The sequence below is a fragment of the Coffea eugenioides genome, chromosome 1, assembly GCF_003713205.1.
Source record: "Coffea eugenioides isolate CCC68of chromosome 1, Ceug_1.0, whole genome shotgun sequence".
Taxonomy (NCBI): Eukaryota; Viridiplantae; Streptophyta; class Magnoliopsida; order Gentianales; family Rubiaceae; genus Coffea; species Coffea eugenioides.
This window is the reverse complement of record NC_040035.1, coordinates 37,884,858-37,903,202: the sequence shown is the minus strand read 5'-3', so window position 1 is coordinate 37,903,202 and position 18,345 is coordinate 37,884,858. Positions and strand designations below refer to the sequence as shown.

Here is an 18,345-nt window from a genome sequence, read left to right as displayed (position 1 = left end):
CTTCTTTATTTAATTCTTCCTCTTTTCCAAAAAAATCTTCACCTTAATGATTGAAATTAAAAAAGAAGAATTGCAGAGATCTATCTTCTCCTTAAATGATTAAAAAAATATTCAAATCACTTTCCTAAAATACAATTTTTTTAGCCTTTCAATTCTTTTAATTTTGGATTTTCCTCTTTCCTTTCTAGTTTCTCATTTTATTCCCAAGAAAATATCTTAAGATGAAATTGTGACCTGATTAATAATCATCAATTGAAATTTGTGACACGTGGCATCATACAAAAAATCAAAATTAGTTTTGATGCCATTTAAACCTTCACCCAGAAATATGCAATTACAAACTCAAAACAAAAATTTTTATTGAAATGAAATTTCTATTGGGAAGGATGAAAGAGAGAAGAAAGAGAAAAAGAAATAAAATAAAGGAAAACAATTTTATCTTATGATATTTTCTTGAGAATAAAATGAGAAACTAGAAAGGAAAGAGGAAAACCCAAAATTAAAAGAATTGAAAGGCTAAAAAAATTGTATTTTAGGAAAGTGATTTGAATATTTTTTTTAATCATTTAAGAAGAAGATAGATCTCTGCAATTCCTCTTTTTAATTTCAATCATTAAGGTGAAAATTTTTGTGGGAAAGAGGATGAATTAAATAAAGAAGAAAGAGAAAAAGAAATAAAAGAAAAGAAAACAAGGTAAATGAAAAGTCAAAATAATGCAAGGACAATTTTGTCCTAAAGGGGGTTAAGTGAGCAAAATTAAAGGTTATAGGGTAAATTGAAAAATGAGGTAATCATTAAGGGGATAAAATGTGATTAACCCTTTTCTAAATTAACTTCAGTGTTACAAAAAGTAGGAAAACATGGACATCACGGTCCCTAACTTCCCTAACTTCCAAGAAGTTACGGACATTATGTAGCCACATGTTACATATGTAAGCTAACCTGCAACTTGGCTCTTCGGTCACATGACATAATTGCTAAAAGGACCACTTAATTTTTATCATCTTAAACAGCAGCCCTCTCAATTCTCTGTATCACAATAAGGTAAAAGTAGCACTAACATAAAGTTGGCTTAACTACTTACTCATCTTCTCGTTTTTCTCTTATTAATTTTTCTTTTATTTTTAAAGATTTTCAACAGATATTTCAATTTACCATCAGTTTTGCATGTATACTTAAATAAAACGATCACTTATTACTTTTCTCATGAACTCACTAGTGCAAAGTAGTCCTACTGAGTAAATGAGATAATAAACCAAAAAGCATAATCACTAGAGGGAAAATTTGTACAAAAATATAGTTGCTAACTGCTAATAATATAAATACAAGCAAATTAAACATAGTAGTTAGGAATCGACTCAATTAACATAAATCACCAAAAGAAAATCACTTTTGAACATATTTAGCGATGCCAATTAAAAAAACGATTAAACTTAAAGCATGCATACATGAACTTCATATAAATTACAAGCTATACTCTATTACTTTCACCAAGCATACAACGCAAAAATCATTACATAAACTTATACAAATATACATGTTTAGAAACATGGATTATTGATTATTAATTCATTTATCCACCATTAGTATTTAAATTATATTGACACTATATTACTCATCATCGACATAAATCCTTTGAGCAAACAAGAAGAAAAAAAGATTAAGAAAAAAACTTACAATAAGAATATTTGTGATATTTCTTGTGCGGGTTTTTGTCTAAATTTGCTTGTAGACAGTCATAATTTTAATTTGCTTGTTGATACTTCTTGCACTAGGTTCTTGTTTAAATTTCTTAGAAGGAAATCACAATTTTTTTTATCGAATTGATTCAATGTGAAAGGTTGCATAAAAAAAGCTGATGTTGCTTGTTATGTTGGAAGATGAATAGCTGTCGATAGCTTTTAGAGTAAATATTAATATTAGTTGTGGACTCTTTTATAAATAGTAATATTAGAAGAGTCTTATTAAAATATTAGAAAAGTTGTAGAGGTACCTGTTCTAACAGACGTTGTAAAACTGAATGTTAGCGACGTCTGTGACTTAGTATTACAAAAAATAAACACTCTTATCAAGCGTCCATTGGATATCCGTATCCATAAATTGAATCCTTTTCTATACTATAATAATTATAGTAAGGGTTAATTACAATTAATCCCTATAAGGTGTGCCCTAATTCTCACTTTACTCTCTAACTTTTTTCTCTGTCATTCTACCTCCTGCTAGAGAAAACTACCCCTCTATTATGCTAAATTTTTATTTTTTCCCTTTTTTCTTCTTTCTTCTTTCTTCTTCCAATTAATGTTAACTGATGGTTAAATTTTGTTCACTTTAATTCATGGTAAAGTATTGAAGGAGAGAATTTAATTTATTAAGGAGTACACTGATAATTGATTACTTTTAAAAAGGGTAAAGAAGAGAATCTAATAAGTAAAAATCCATTAGAGAAAAAATAAATAAAAAGATGTCCAAATAATCAGCATGTAGACATAATTGTAAAAAACAAACAATTTATTTAGAATTTTCTAATTTTAAGGATATAGAATAAAATGTTATCCATTACATTGAAAAATAGATGAAATTAATTGACTGATTATAAGAAAAATATGTACATATACTTTCTTCTTGTTTGCAAATTAGACAATGGACATCCTAATTTTTTGGTTACAATGCATTATAACGAATAAAAGAGAGACAAATTAATGTCGAATATCTATATGTAAAATAGACAAATAGACCATACATTCAATTAAATTTTTATTCTTAGATGAATACAAATTTCAAGCTAAAAAAAAGAATTTAAATTTTAGAAAAGAAAAGTAGTAGAGAGATTTTTTATTTTCTCAAAAATAAAAATTTGAAAAAAAGATTTAATTTGGAAGAAAAAGAAAAGAGAGAAGTAAAAAGAAAAATGATTAATTTTGTATATACTAACAATTTATACACTATCAAGTTTGGATGCATGACCACTAATCTAAATTTGAATTTAAAATCAAAATTTTATATATGTATCATACATCCAATCATGATAGTGTATCTATTGTCAATATATACAAGATTTATTCAAAGAAGAAAAAAAAACAGCATAATAGGGGTAGCTTTGTCCTAATAGGTTAAGTGACACAAAAACAAAAGGTTAGAGAGTAAACTGAAGCTTAAGGTATATGTTAGGGGAATAAATTATAATTAACCCTTAGATATTTTATGGTCAAATGCTCTATATCTTTCGCTTAAACTATATTATTACTTTTTTTATTATTTTTGGTAGGACTATTGTAGTATTGTTGTTTTTATTATTATGTTTATCAAAAAAGATTTTAAATAAAAAATTTTACTTTGACGAGCAAGTAGGACTTTGTTTTTAATTTAGTGATTTCATAATTTAGGTTTCAGGAATAGTACCATTAATGATTGTCTAAATCTATTACCAATGAATATTGTTTGTTTTTTATTTTTTTGTATAATTTGTTCTTTTAGTTAGAATTACTGAGTTGAAAGATAATATATTTGTTACTTACATTTTTACTTTTAGTAGGACTTAGAATATTTCATCTTTATTTACCCTCCCATGAATAAATATCAAACCAAATTCCTATTAGTGAAGCCACTTCTTATAATTTTAAATTCAAAAGCCATGAAGGGATACTTAATAATTAAAACAATTCAAAATTCTATAAAAAAGAATAGGGAGTTGGGAGCATTATGACTTGACCATCCTAAAAACCTCTTTTACAATTTATATAGACATAGATTTATATAAATAAATATTCTTATAACCTAAAAACATGATAAATTCAAAAGTCACAAATTTTAGGTTACTAAAACAAAGTTAACTATCTTCTTTTTTATATTAGAGCGAGACCTTTGTTGATCATGATTAATGCTCTTTCATTTATTCAAATGCACCTGTGCTGAAGCTTACAAAATTTAAGCAAGTTGCATATTACACCCATATCAAAAATAAATTGTGCAAATTACTTCTCTATATAAGTAAATTATGGTATTGTCCCTTCATAACTCTATATCTAGCAAAATAACCCCTAAATATTGAAATTACAATAGTGAACACAAGTATCCTACAAACAATCACAGTGCATTCCGCTTAGACAAGAAAAGAACAAGAGAAGGCTTTGTACTGAATTTCAAATTATGGAGTAGCTAAGATATACATAGAGTTATGTCTGAATCGCCTAATGCTTTTGAACTTAAAAACGACTGAAAAGTAGGCACTTAATTAAGGTTAAACATGAGGAAAAAGGAAAGCTTGTTTTGTCGAAGGTTAAACATAAGTTCTTACTGGTTCAAGCTCAAATAGACACAACAAATGATTAAGGAAATGTCTAAATTTTATCTTTAGAAATATTACCTTCATCTGGGAGAGAAAGTCTTCAGCTGAGTAGATTATTTCAATTTTTTAAGAATCAAAACATCCAATTTTTCCCACTTTGTGTTGGACTTTGGTGTGATCGGATTTGCTTGAAAAATTGCTGGATATTGACATTGACAGATTGATACAGTTCCATAAAATTCATGTGTTAAACACCAAATTCATGCATTCCAAAGTTCTAGAATTAAAGAAATATTGTTCCACTTTTTCCACATATGCAACTCGAAATTGAGCATGCCTTTTTCCACTCGAACAAAATCGGCTCCAATTCAGCTAGACATTATAATTTAAACCATAATGGCCTACATTGTCCTTATCCCTCTTTTGTTCTTTTTAAACAACATAATTTTATTGAAGTAAATCGACACTAATTGCTTAACAAAATACTGGGGTTAAAAAGTTCTTCAGAAATTAAAATTATATCGATATAGAAGTCTAAATCAAGGCCAGAGCTAAGCGTCATAATATTTTGTTGGCCCCAAGTCTTCAATATAATTTGTCAACGTTGGATGAATGACAACTGTATACACTGTCAACGTTTAATGAATGACAAGTATGTAAAATTTGAATTTGAAATTTAACTTTTGCACACATGTCATGAATCTAACGGTAATAATGTATACACCGTCAGTTTATATAAAATTTACTCTTTATATTATTCCCTTATAAACTTACAAGATTTTAGACTTATACTTTCTATATTAATTGTTTTTCTTCCTCCACAATAACATTAGAAACTCTTCTCTCGGCTTCAAAATTTGTGTATGAATTTGGCCCTTTCAAAGTAAAGGTTTTCTGGTTCCGGCACAGGTCTAAACAAGAAACGTAGTACATTGAATGGTGTCCACTAATAATTTAGGGATTTTTCTCAGGGGTGGGTGCTGACTCGTTAATATATCTAAGTTGACTCTGAAGCCTGTGTGTGTGTGCAATTTTTTTTTTTTTGGTTGGGGCATGTGTTTAATTTGACTGTGAAGCATGGATTTGGATTGATTTATTCCATCATAAAACCTGCATGACTTTCTCTTTTTTTTCAGTAGAAAAAATTTGGATGGGTTCAACTACGGTCACCATCACAAGTCAGGGCATTGACTCCGAAACTATAGGTCACTTATAGGGATTTTTATAGATTATCTACCAATACAGCATCCTCACATCGATAGTAGGATTCGAGCATACGACCTTTTGTTATAAAATGTTTGCCCTTATTAAATGAACCAACTTGTGTTGATCGATTCGTATAGATTGCATTCAAAACAAGCACTTCGTATTCTGTTTCAAATGGTTCTCTCGCAAGAAATACGAGGATAATTATTTTGTCTATTCTGCTTTTACTTGAAGATTATAGAGTGAAACATTTACGGATTTTTATTATTTACTCTTTTTTTATAAATAACTATAAACTTGAAATATGGCTAAGCAAGGATACAAGTCAGATGTATGGCTAGACAAATTTAACAATCTGGGGTCTTCAACGAGAAAGTTGACATAACTGTGAGCTCAGCTCGTAATTTGGCTACTCCGTCTGCTGGATAAAAACATTTTATCTCAGGTTGATAAAGTCAATTCATTTCTAAAGAGGGGTAATCACCACATTTCAAATTTCGTTTGCCCAAGAATGCCTCTATAAGGGCAAACCATTTACCTTGTATTGAACTATTCATACTGTACCCGTTTTCACTCTGCTGGATTGCTAAATTAGCTTCATGTAGTTATGTAACATATCTGTCCATGAAATTAGGTCACCTCCATTTGATTTAACCCCAAAATTAGAAGCAATGTTTAAAAGTGAAGCATTCTAGAAGTTGACTGGGAGATCTGAAAACCAAAAAAAAAAATTTTTTTTTTTTTTTTTTGGCTAAAGCAAATGAGTAGCAAAAACATCTGAGATGGTAGGTTTCAATTGTATATTTGCAACATTATATCTAAAGTTCCACATACAGTATGTACCAAACTCCAATTCAGTTTTTGGAAGTGGCCAAAGGTTACCAACTTCGATAAAGTATGACAATTCCTGGAAAAACTTTCATTTCAGAGAAAGCCACCAACTGTCGCATGAAACAAAACCTGCCACCATTTTTTACTTGAAAGAGCCTCTCAACATACTCGGTTGCAAATGGCTTGAGAGAGTTCTGAGCGGTGTGTTCCATTTATCTGTTGCAGCATACTTCTTCATAGTTCATACCCTTTGAACTGTGTTTTCGTTTCAATAACCAACAAAATTTGTGTGAGAAACTGCAGGAAAATTCATTCCAAAAGTTAAAAAGAAGAGCATTATCAGTACTCAACCTGTCACCATGCTCTAAAAGCCGATTCACTTGATCAATATGAAATTAGGTTCTTGGCAACAACTCCTCAACATCCTTCTCTGGCACATTAAGCTCCTGCATGCCAACAAAATCCAATTAGGTTCTTGGCAAAGGTTAGCAGGAAAGAATGTGATCTCAATGAAATCTCTCTTTTTGCACGTTGTCAATCCAAAATGACAAGCTCTGGAAAGAACGATGTAGGAGCATGTCGTATTCAGCGTAAATGCTGCAAAAATTGGTTAAAAGTTTTAGTAGATCCAATTGCATTACCGTCGCAGTAAGAAATTCTTGGAGAAAAATTCAGTTGGCTAGATCACAGAACTATTCAAATCCACAAGCACAATGCCACTTTTTTCGAACGCCCTAACTAGCAGAGTCAAGCATCCCAGTTTTCATCATCAGATCAATGGAAACTGAACACAAAAAATGCAGACGGGCAAGGTGCCTTGTTCAAGCAAAAGTGCACTGATAAGTTCCATTGCACACTATAAGATATTATCTCTATCTATAAAAGCCAGTTGTTATCACCAGTGAGCCAACGTCTTGAAGAAAGAAACTTGAAAGTACACAACCCTCCAAGCACATGAAGCACTTGAACCTCAAAACCAAAACCAAAGTGATTCGTATATTCATTAAAGATAGGGTAAAATACCCAAAAACTCCATGTGGTTTGCTAAATGTTCAATTTAGCTCCCTCTAGTTTGAAAACCTACACTATAACTCCTTGTAGTTTCAACTAAATTGAAATTGAACGGAAAGCATCTAATCTAACGATTATACGTGAAATGTCAATATTGCCCTTATATAAATGAACTCGTTATGATTTGTTGAATGTTCAATTTAACTCCGTCTGATATGAAAAATTATACTATGACTCCCTATGATTTCGACTAAATTGAAAATTGAATGGAAAGCATCTCACGTATAGTAGGAGTAATATTGACATTTCACACACAACCGTTAGATTTGATGTTTTATGTCCAATTTTCAATTTAATCAAAATCATAGGGAGTTATAGTGTAAGTTTTCGAATCAGAGGGAGTTAAATTGAATATTTGTCAAATTACAGAAAATTTTTTGGTATTTTACCCTTTAGGATATGTAATAAGGATAGAGCAAATAGGTCACGTATATGTATGCTTATTTATCTGTTTTCTTTGTGGTATTTGATGATGGTTTGATTCATGCGTGCATATGACCTTCTTGAGGTCTACTTTAATAATGACGCTCAGTCCATTTGTTTTGACCTACCAAATACCAATTCAAAGATTTCCATCGTATCTTTCCCACTGCAAGAATTCACCCCATATTTTAAACTAGTGGCTACATAAGGATAAGGGCAAAGCATTCTAGACAGCCACTCCACGCAAGCTATGACAAGCCCATAAATTAAAAAAAATGCCCATCCATTCCATGTCCAAAATTTTACCAAAAGAAAAAGGATATGAGTATATAATTAAAGATTAAAATTTTTTAGGGTAAATTAGATTTATCTCCCCTTAGATTTAGTCAAATTACAATCTAGACCCTTAGATTTGACCCTATTATCAAAAGACCCTCAAATACAAAAAATTGGTAACGTTTACACCCGTTTTGTTAGTGGAGGTTCTAAAATACCCTTGAAGCCTCTTCCTCATTCTAACGACATTCAAAATTCTAGCCTCATCAAAATAGGTAGCGGTTAGTCTCGTGCAAGCTGTCAAAGCCACTGCTACTCGAAACCTTAATCTTTAATTGTTTAAATCCTCTCTCAAAGAAAAAAAAAATGAAATATTGGGACACAATTTGTTGTATAAAAGATCTAATATTATGAAATCTACCAAAATTCAATTGCAAAATTATCACTGCCAGATTCATGCCAAACTCTAGAAATGTATGTCCACACATAAAGACCATTGTTGGATTGAAGTAATTAAGGTGAAGTTTTGAGTAGATCATTAAGTACATATAGATAAATCAAGTTAAAATTTATTATTTAGACAAACCAAAATGAATCAACAAGGACCAAGCTTTCAGATCTGAAGCAAACTCGGTTAATTTTATAGTGCACTGATTTCTGTATATGTGTGTAGAAATGGCATTACATGGTTCCTCCTTTTTATATAATGGATTCAATTCCAACTAGATGATGCATGTTGAAGTTGATCCAAGTGAAAAATATAAAATTTCCCAGTATTTTTTAAATGCTATTGCTAGCCTTACTGTGTTTGTCGCATGAGGCCATCCGGTGATCGTTCAAGTCAAGTTCTTTTAAATGTCTCCTAACTTCAATGGTAAATACATCGTTCTGTTCAATTTTCAAATTTTTTTTGCCCTTTTTTTTGGGTAGTAGCACACAAAGTTATTTCCTTAATTAGGTTAATAAAATGATGCAAAAAGTTGCATGCTTATATGCTTTAAGGTACTTAATCAAATAGAATTTGAAGATTTTCAAGCCTTTGATTATTGATGTTCCGCTATTGTTGGCTTTTTTCTATCTTCTTTCCCTTGTTTTGCTTCCAATATTTAAAGTTTCCATCTTAATATATTTTTCCTTTTTCCTCATAATTTGGTTGCTAGTTTTTTCTATTGTTCTACGACATTTGCTCGAATTTTTTTTTTCACCTTCACATAAGAATGGCTCTTTCAAGATTCTTCCTTTTTTTTTTTTTTTTTTTTGGGGTGAAGATTCTTCCTTTTAGCACTAGGGTACTTGTGTCATTCTATTTATCCATTAGGTACAATCGGACGGTGTAGCTGATAGGGGGATAAACGTAATACGGTCGAACCTCAAGGATTATTTTATAATTTGGCCAAACCTTGAGGTAGGTAAATGTAATTAACGATTTTTTTTTTTTTTCTCATTGTTATGAGAGTATACGAGGTGATTGAACAGTTCTCACTGACGGACTCAACACTTGCGGTCCGCTCCGATCGATGTCGTCGGCTATGGCATGCATATTCCGGCGAAGTGTTCGCCGTAGCCCGACCTATCTTCGATGTAAATGTTTGTCAACGACTCCCTCGCCGGGCGTAAAGAATCAGAAGAATGAAAGAATAGAGAAGATACTGATAGCCAACAGGGGAGAAATCGCATGTCGAATTATGAGAACTGCCAAACGATTGGGGATTCAAACCGTTGCCGTTTATAGCGACGCCGATGAGCACAGTTTGCACGTCAAGTCCGCCGACGAAGCCGTGCGTATAGGTCCCCCTCCCCCTCGGCTCAGCTACTTAGAGGCGTCCGCCATTATCGAAGCTGCAAACAAAACTGGCGCTCAGGTGAAAACAACAAAATGAACTGGACTAATTTCATTGTTTTATTGGTTCCTTATTGCTTGATCAGTTGGAAATTAGAATTGAAAGAAAGGGAGAGAGTTCCAGCCCAGCTGCATTCTGCGTTTTGAATTTATACTTTTTACTTTGGATTTATTTTGCCACTGCTCTCTGGTAGCTCCGGATGTTTAGAATGTAGGTTCTAACTATGTAATTGGTATTTTGTTCTTTGGAAAGAGAGAGCGTATATTTAAAAACAAAGTCTTCCTTGATGAATAGGCTATCCACCCAGGTTATGGTTTCTTATCAGAAAGTGCTGCATTTGCTCAACTTTGCGAAGATAAAGGTTTAATTTTTATTGGACCTCCTGCATCTGCAATTCGAGACATGGGGGATAAAAGGTACTTGCTGGATTCACACTGCTTGTGCGTAATTTTTTAAAAAAATATTTGGGTTTTTCTACATGTATGTGGGGCTTTGTGTTTGAGTGTTTTTTACATCTATATCTGCAAGTTCATAGTATGTAGTTTTGTGTTACACCTATAGTATCTTAAATATAGCCAGACAGTTTTTAATTATGAACACACCCAGCTATAAAACGCACGCAGGAGGAGTTATGAGCTATTCAAATTACTACGGATAGGAGATAGCGAGTTAGGGGGTTTAATGTTGGATAAAGTTGGATGCTAGTTTGTTTCTTCATTCTATGCTGAGCTTTACTGAGCTGCGGTCAGGCTGAATATTGAGGTCAATTAGCTTCATATTCGACATACTTTCCAAGTTTTGTTGATTATTGGTGACCCTTTGCAAGTTAGTGCTCGCGACGCTCTAGCTTTGATTCATTGCTCGATTGCTTCCCTTCTCTTTTCCCCATTCTTCATGATACTCCTAGAAAAATCCATTAACTTTCTCGTTAGTCTATGTGTATCTTTTAGATAATTAGTGGCAACTATGAACTTCACTTCACATTTTTGCAAGTTTGTACTTATTCCTACTTTTCTTATTTTTACTTGTTGCAGAGGCTGAGCAATAATTAGCTAACCATTATCATTCTGCAATGCAGGTTTTAAATATTGTTAATGAAACTTTGACCCTTTCTGTTCCTATCTTATTGCATTAATCTATCTGAAGCCTGTTAATTTTATATTGCCTATTTTGCTCTTAACTTTTTACTTATATGACTCCATTTATTGCTGTAATATGTTCATCTGTGCCAATTTCGTTAAGTTCGTCAACATGAAGTGGAAGTATTTCTATGTTGTGAGGAGGTCAATTCTAATATATCTTTTTGGGTTCGGGTGGTCAGTGCTTCAAAGAGAATTATGGGCGCAGCTGGTGTCCCACTTGTGCCTGGATATCATGGTCAAGAGCAAGATATTGAGCTTATGAAGTTAGAAGCTGAGAAGATTGGTTATCCTGTCCTCATCAAACCAACACATGGTGGTGGAGGAAAGGTGTGCCTTTTGTTGAGCTACCATTGATATTGGTAATGTTTTTGCATACTAACTGCAATTACAGAGGTATCAAAAAGAGTGAAAAATGTTTTTCTTGAAAATTAGTAGAAATCCTTTGATTTGTAGGCTTAGAAACTGTAATATTCAAGGTGTGAAAACAGTAAGCTAGGGGGATAAAAATTGTAATCTACAAATTTACACATATCTTTTTATAATCAATTTTGCGAATCATTCATGCAGTCTTTGATCTGGTATATCACGAGTCATGACAGTTTCCAGTTTTTGTGATTGTAACCTGCCTCAATTTTGGAAATGTTTCTCCATATGTGTCTGCAGATGAATGCAGCCGACGATGTTAACATTTGAGTTGTGATTTTAAAACTCTCTGGTTGGGCTTAGTGGTTAGAAGAAGTTTTTATGGTTATGCTTTACCCCTTGCTGTCCGATGTTAGTCATTTTTCTTTGGGGAATTGTCAGAAAGTAATTGATAAGATGCAGTTCTAATAGCTGAATCATATAATCAAAGTGGAAAAGAAATGCTGTTAGATAATGCAACTGATTATTAGTACTGTAACTTTCACCTGCTTAAATAAAGAATTCTGTTGGAGGAGGAAGTTTTCAGTGTTGTGACAATTGCTGGGAACTTTGAACAGCGGAGATTTGCTCCTTGTTCAAAAGAGTATTTCATCCATATCTCTGTTTGTCTGTTATATTAGGGTATGAGGATTGTACAGAATCCTAGTGAATTTGTTGACTCATTCCTGGGAGCACAACGTGAAGCTGCAGCATCATTTGGCGTAGATACTATCTTGCTTGAAAAATACATCACAAAGCCAAGACATATAGAAGTCCAGGTACTTCCCACGTGATATTAATTATTTAATATGTGCCTTGTGCACTTTTACTTGCCATTTTTGGTTCCGTTATACAATATTTGTGCTAATATTACTCCTTTTAATTTAAATTTGTTTGTAGGTTTTTGGAGATAAACTGGGTAATATTATTTATCTCTATGAGAGAGATTGCAGTGTGCAGAGAAGACACCAAAAAATTATTGAAGAAGCTCCTGCAGTAATGCTTTCTTCCTCCATTTCTAACCCTCTTAGCTTGCACCTGTTTTTGTATTGAAATAGTGATGTAAATCCTCAATTTTCAGCCAAACATTAACAGCGACTTTCGCAACCACTTGGGCCAAGCAGCTGTTGCCGCAGCCAAGGTAATGCCAATCATTGCTTATCGGATGTCTTGCAGTGGTGAAACTTAGTGAGGGTTGTCTCACATAACCAAAGCACTCATCAATTGCTGCTGATGAAATCATGCTAAATTATATTTCTGTTATCATGGGTGGCACTGTTGTTCTTTTTGTTTTGCACCTATGCTTATAACGTTGTTGCACTCATGCATACCTTATGCAAGGGGTAAGTTATGATGATATAATTTACCTTCCATCTCAATTGAAATTCCTGCTGTTTGCTCTCTCATATTTTATCCTATTTCATTAGATCTAGGATGTGTTATGGTTCCAAAGGATGAATCGGATATGGACAGTTCAAACAGGATTTAATTCTTGATCTAAAATCCACTTCATATATATATATATGTGTGTGTGTGTGTGTGTGTATCTATATATATATGTATATATATAAGGGGAAAAGCTAGAAGATTCTTAGATGGTTCAATTTACAAAAATGTGAAGTTTTTTCATTTCAACCAAAAGCATAGAAAATTAAAATAAATTCCAATTAGAAGGTACCATAGGTTTCTACTCAAAGGAGAAAACCCCCTTGGGATTGTTCAACAAGAAAGTGGTTTTGCTTTAGTCTGTATATTGCTTTGAGATGGGTTTTGTTCAATTTTGTTTCTTTGATCATGTCACTAATCTTTTAATCTTGTCCATTTTCTTTCTCCACATACTAATGGTTTTTTTTTTTTAATTTGAAGGCAGTTAATTATCACAATGCAGGAACAGTTGAGTTTATTGTTGATACTCTTTCAGGACAATTTTACTTCATGGAGATGAATACCCGTCTTCAGGTTGTTCTTCAGGATGAGAGTTTTCTTTCTGCTTCTAGTTCAATAGCAACCAAGTAATTTTCATAGGGTATCTTCCTAGGTGGAGCATCCTGTTACAGAGATGGTTGTCAACCAAGATCTTGTTGAATGGCAAATACGTGTTTCAAATGGAGAACCTCTGCCAATTAGCCAGTTACAAGTTCCCTTGTCAGGTTCCCTTCTTTAGAGTAACTTTGTTCCTTTCTCGACAGTTGTATTGTCACCAATGTTAACAGGGTGCATGATAGCTGATTAAAAATTTGGGTTTTGTGTTGGCGGTCTAAGATCAATTGTTAGGATTACGTGCAACCACAGGGTTGTAGTTCGAGTAGATGTTAAATTTTCAGTTCCCATGCTTGTTATTATTACACCTCCAAGTAACAGTAATCACAGAGACCGATAAGTTGTATTTATACTTGTCTAATGGTATTAAGTAGAGGGAAACTAGTTATTGCCACTAAAATCCAAACTATTACAATGAAAAGTATTTTTTTTTTGGTTAAATGTTATTTTTGGCTGCACTAATTTGGAATTACAACTTTTTCTGACAGACAAAGTAGAAAATTCTCATGACTTTCTAAATTGGTTTACCTATGTATTTCATTTGGGCCAATGTATTTTTCGTACCATCTGGGGGTGTAAAATGATTTTGTATTTTAATGGTGTGTTCATGAAATATTGGACTGATAAGGCTTCCATCGACTTCCATCAAATGTGGATCATAAATTCATAAAGTCTGAAATTTACCTACCTTATTAAAAGGACAGATTCAAGCATTCTAAAATGTGGCCCAGACAGTGCTTGATATGTATAATGAGTTAAATTTGATGGCAGGCCATGCTTTTGAAGCCCGTATATATGCTGAAAATGTTCCAAAAGGATTTCTTCCTGCAACTGGTATTCTTCATCATTATCGGCCTGTTCAAGTTTCTCCAGAAGGTGCAGTTACATCAAACTGGATGTTGCATATTCATGAAGTAAACAGTTAACATCACAGATATTGTCACAAACAGTATATTTTGGCTGTGTTTCTGAGCTCAAAAGCAAGTATACCATGTGTCCTTTGGCTAATAATCAAGTGATGTTTCATGCATTTTGTGTATGCGCTTTTTGTACCTTCTAGTGTTTCTGTTTGGGTATTTACCTCATCTTTTGGATGTTTATGATATGAATTTTTGCTCATATTCATTGCAGTTCGAGTTGAAACTGGAGTCGCGCAAGGGGATATGGTGAGCATGCATTATGATCCCATGATTGCAAAACTTGTTGTGTGGGGTGAAGATCGTTCTACTGCTCTGATCAAGATGAAGGATTGCTTGTCGAAGTTTCAGGTACAGTATGTTCAACGTATATATTTAGCTGGAGCGCATGTTTCCTTGCTGTAAAGTTGGAAAGTAGGTGCTTGTCTCCAATTCAACATGACAGGAACATTAAGGTTCAATGAGAGTCGAAGGATGGTAGCGTTGCGCTTGACAAAGTTCGTTTGTTAATAGTGAGCTCAAACGATGTACCATTCAATTTCTCCTGAGATCAGTCCTCTGCTCTGATATCTTAGGGACAAGCTTACCTTCATCTCCACACAAATCCTTCAGCTTGGCTTGGTTCTTTTCATCCCCTAAATCATTTTACAGCTTTCTAAGTTGTACATGCATTTTATTTGAATCAAAATGATAACCATGCTAACCTTTCTGACCAAGCTGACAATGTCTGGAAATGATAAGACAGTTATAATTGCAGTTCAGGGAGCCATCTCATGAGGTTGCCCGGTGCAAATATTCCACTGAGGAATTATATAAGGATGTGACTAAGCTAATATCATTACTGAGCAACTCTGAAAAGAAAATTTCCAGTCTAGATAATTTTCCCTTTTTTTTGTTTGGATGTGACAAAGAATTTCTTAATAGGTAGATTCATCTTCTATCATCTTCTGATCATGTAGGTTGCAGGACTGCCAACTAATATCGATTTTCTCTCAAAACTTGCAAATCATGACGCATTCAGAAGTGGAGAAGTTGAAACTCATTTTATTGAGCGCTATAAAGAAGAACTGTTCCTCAATCCAAGTGATTCAGTATTAGCACAAGAAGCATATCATTCTGCTAAACATGCTGCATCCATTGTAGCTGCTTGTTTTTGCCAAAGTGAACATGCAGCAGTAGAAAAAGGTATCCCAAGTAGATTGAAGACCCAGTTTTAACATTTTTATAATTAGTTACTGAAAAAACTCTCATTCTTCACTTGCTTTTTTCGGCAGGGGGACTTTCTCTATGGTATGCTCACCCTCCTTTTAGAATGCACCACAATGCCAGGCGTATAATGGAAATGGAATGGGATCATGAATGCAACAAAGGAAGCAGAAAACTATTAAAACTTTTTGTCACTTATAAGTTAGATGGGAAATATGCGATTGAGGTACTTCCATTGAAGATTTAAGATCAGATATGCATAATTTTATAGGTTTGACATTTGTAATGGAAAAGAGAAAAGCAAAAAAACTACCAACAGCTCAAAATATGTTATCCTCATTTTTAGTGATTTTATTCCATTTGCAGATGGAAGAAAACAGTTCACCTGCTCTGGAAATTGATGTAGAACACTTGTCCGATCTTGATTTTAGAGTTGAAGTTGGTGGTGTCAGCATGAAAGTTAGTCTAGCTGTTTATTTCAAGGTTTGCACATACTTATGTTATGCTCAATTCATCCAATTGGCAACAATTTCGTTTGGTAATAAAGTTACCTCTGCTTCCTGTTTGGTAAAAGTCTCTCTCCTGACCCCCCCCCCCCAAAAAAAAAAAAGGCAAAAACACGAGATGAATTGAAGTGCACATATAATGTTTTCAGGATTTGCTAAATGTGCATTCTTTGTGGAAATAATTCAGCCATGATTGACACTCTTCAAATGTAAAGTAATCTGTCGGACTTGGCTCCCTTAGTTTTTGTTGATTTGTAAATGTCTTGCACGAGTAGATATGGAGCAACAGGAATCTGACATCCAATTATATTCTCCTCCTGATCAGTCGCTTTATGCAATTGAACCTGAATAAATGGAAAACTATATGCTGCTTGTTAAGCATCTGAAGGAGTTTGGGTACAAATCTGCCTCCTACCTCATTCTCCTGAATTTTTTGCATGTCTCTACCTTCCTCCAAATTTGGAAGGGAACAAAAAAAGCAAAAGAAATGATATACTTTCTTGAACTTCTAATAGTTATCCGTTCCATAAATGTGATTGTTGATTAAAAAGGTATTATTATGAATCTTTGCTTGTTCAAGTGGATGGATAGAGTTGATGTCTTGTCAAACTTTACTTGTAATCGTAGTGGGTACACGTTTGTCTTTTCAATCATCAGTTTTATTATTATACACTTGGTTTGAGTTTGTGCAAATTGTTATTTACAATTAATATATCAGAATCTAAAATATCGTACACTGCAGAGATACTGAATCAACAATGCTTGTCTGCCATGTATTTGAAAAACTTCATGTATTTGTTCCAGATTTAGAGTACAATTTTTTCCTTTCACTTGTAGGATCAGACTGAATACATTCACATCTGGCATGGTTCTTGTCATCATTTCTTCACAAGGAAAATGAGGCTAGAACTCTTTGATGATGGTGATAAGCAACAAAAACCAGCGCTGGAGTCGGCATCTCATCCTCCGGGGACTGCTGTGGCCCCAATGGCTGGTTTAGTGGTTAAAATTTTAGCAAAGGAGAGGGAAAAAGTTGAGGAAGGACAACCCATAATAGTATTAGAAGCAATGAAGATGGAGGTTTGTATTGAAGCAGGCTGTAGTATCCTCTTTTCTGTTCAAATTATCTTGCTTGACTCTCTTCTATGGTTTAAAATTTGATTTTCTACTTCCTTCTCCCTTCCTGATATAGCATGTCGTTAAGGCGCCGACCTCTGGTTATGTTAGTGGGCTTCAGTTAACTGCAGGGCAACAGGTCTTTGACGGACGCGTTCTCTTCATTATCAAGGTTAGTCAACTTTAATGAAATGTTTGTTAGAATTGCTATTATGAAATGGGAGATGTATTGAAGGAACTTATTTGCAACTAGAAGTTTGAAAAACCCTTGATATGGCTGTCTTATAGTTTTCCTGTAAAGTTGGTGTTTACAATTAAAAAAAAAAATTGTTGGTGTTTGCTTTTGGTGTAAAAGATCCCACTGTATGTCAAACGTGACCTGTGTTACTGGGAGGCACTGTTGAGGATTGCTCTGCATCTTTGTTGAATATATTACCTCATTTTAACTGTCTAGATTGTTTGTAAGAAACAGAAAAATGCTTGAACACAACTGCAACAGCTCGAATATGACTCTACATGTCTTGGCTAGTTCGTAATGTACTCCATAAATTTGATGATTTTTGTTTCTTTGCCTGAAATTTTAGTAGAGTTACAATTGTTCTGCCTTATTGTGCTACCATCTGCTGAATATCATTATGCCCATGACAGGATAGTTGATGGCACTAAGGTTGTTCTTTTAGAGAAGAGGATAAAGCCTCGTGGAAGCAGTTTCTCAGAAGTGAAAGTGGATTAGTTCTGATTTCTATTTCACTGGAAATTACTATATATTAGGTGCCTATTCGGAATGTATAAACGGGAGGGCTTACGCACCTGTATAAGGCTATATTGCTATAGCATGGCCCATTGCACAATTGTGAAGTACAAACAATCAATCAATCAAGTGTACATTCTGAACCTGTTAACGGTTGTTGGAAAAAAAAAAGTGTACATTCTGAACACTTTTGATAAATCCTACTCATTACGTAATGGATTAATCCTTTATACAGAAATACTATATGCACATGAGCACCGTTGAATGCAAATAATAAATTTGAATTTAAATCTAAAATTATTTAAATTTTGTATTGTATTATATATATAAT

General features: G+C 33.5%; 1 protein-coding gene across 1 annotated transcript; it reads left to right on the top strand.

Annotated features, from left to right (window-relative positions):
- Positions 1 to 9,587: 9,587 nt before the first annotated feature.
- LOC113751732 (methylcrotonoyl-CoA carboxylase subunit alpha, mitochondrial) lies at positions 9,588 to 18,159 on the top strand. The gene is made up of 16 exons (XM_027295847.1): positions 9,588 to 9,955; positions 10,229 to 10,350; positions 11,256 to 11,403; positions 12,120 to 12,257; positions 12,379 to 12,474; positions 12,560 to 12,619; positions 13,345 to 13,437; positions 13,517 to 13,628; positions 14,290 to 14,394; positions 14,650 to 14,786; positions 15,395 to 15,620; positions 15,710 to 15,867; positions 16,008 to 16,124; positions 16,985 to 17,227; positions 17,340 to 17,435; positions 17,912 to 18,159. Exons 1-16 carry the CDS (start codon positions 9,611 to 9,613, stop codon positions 17,918 to 17,920), a joined length of 2,205 nt encoding a protein of 734 aa, XP_027151648.1. The 5' UTR covers positions 9,588 to 9,610; the 3' UTR covers positions 17,921 to 18,159.
- The last annotated feature ends 186 nt before the right edge of the window (positions 18,160 to 18,345 follow it).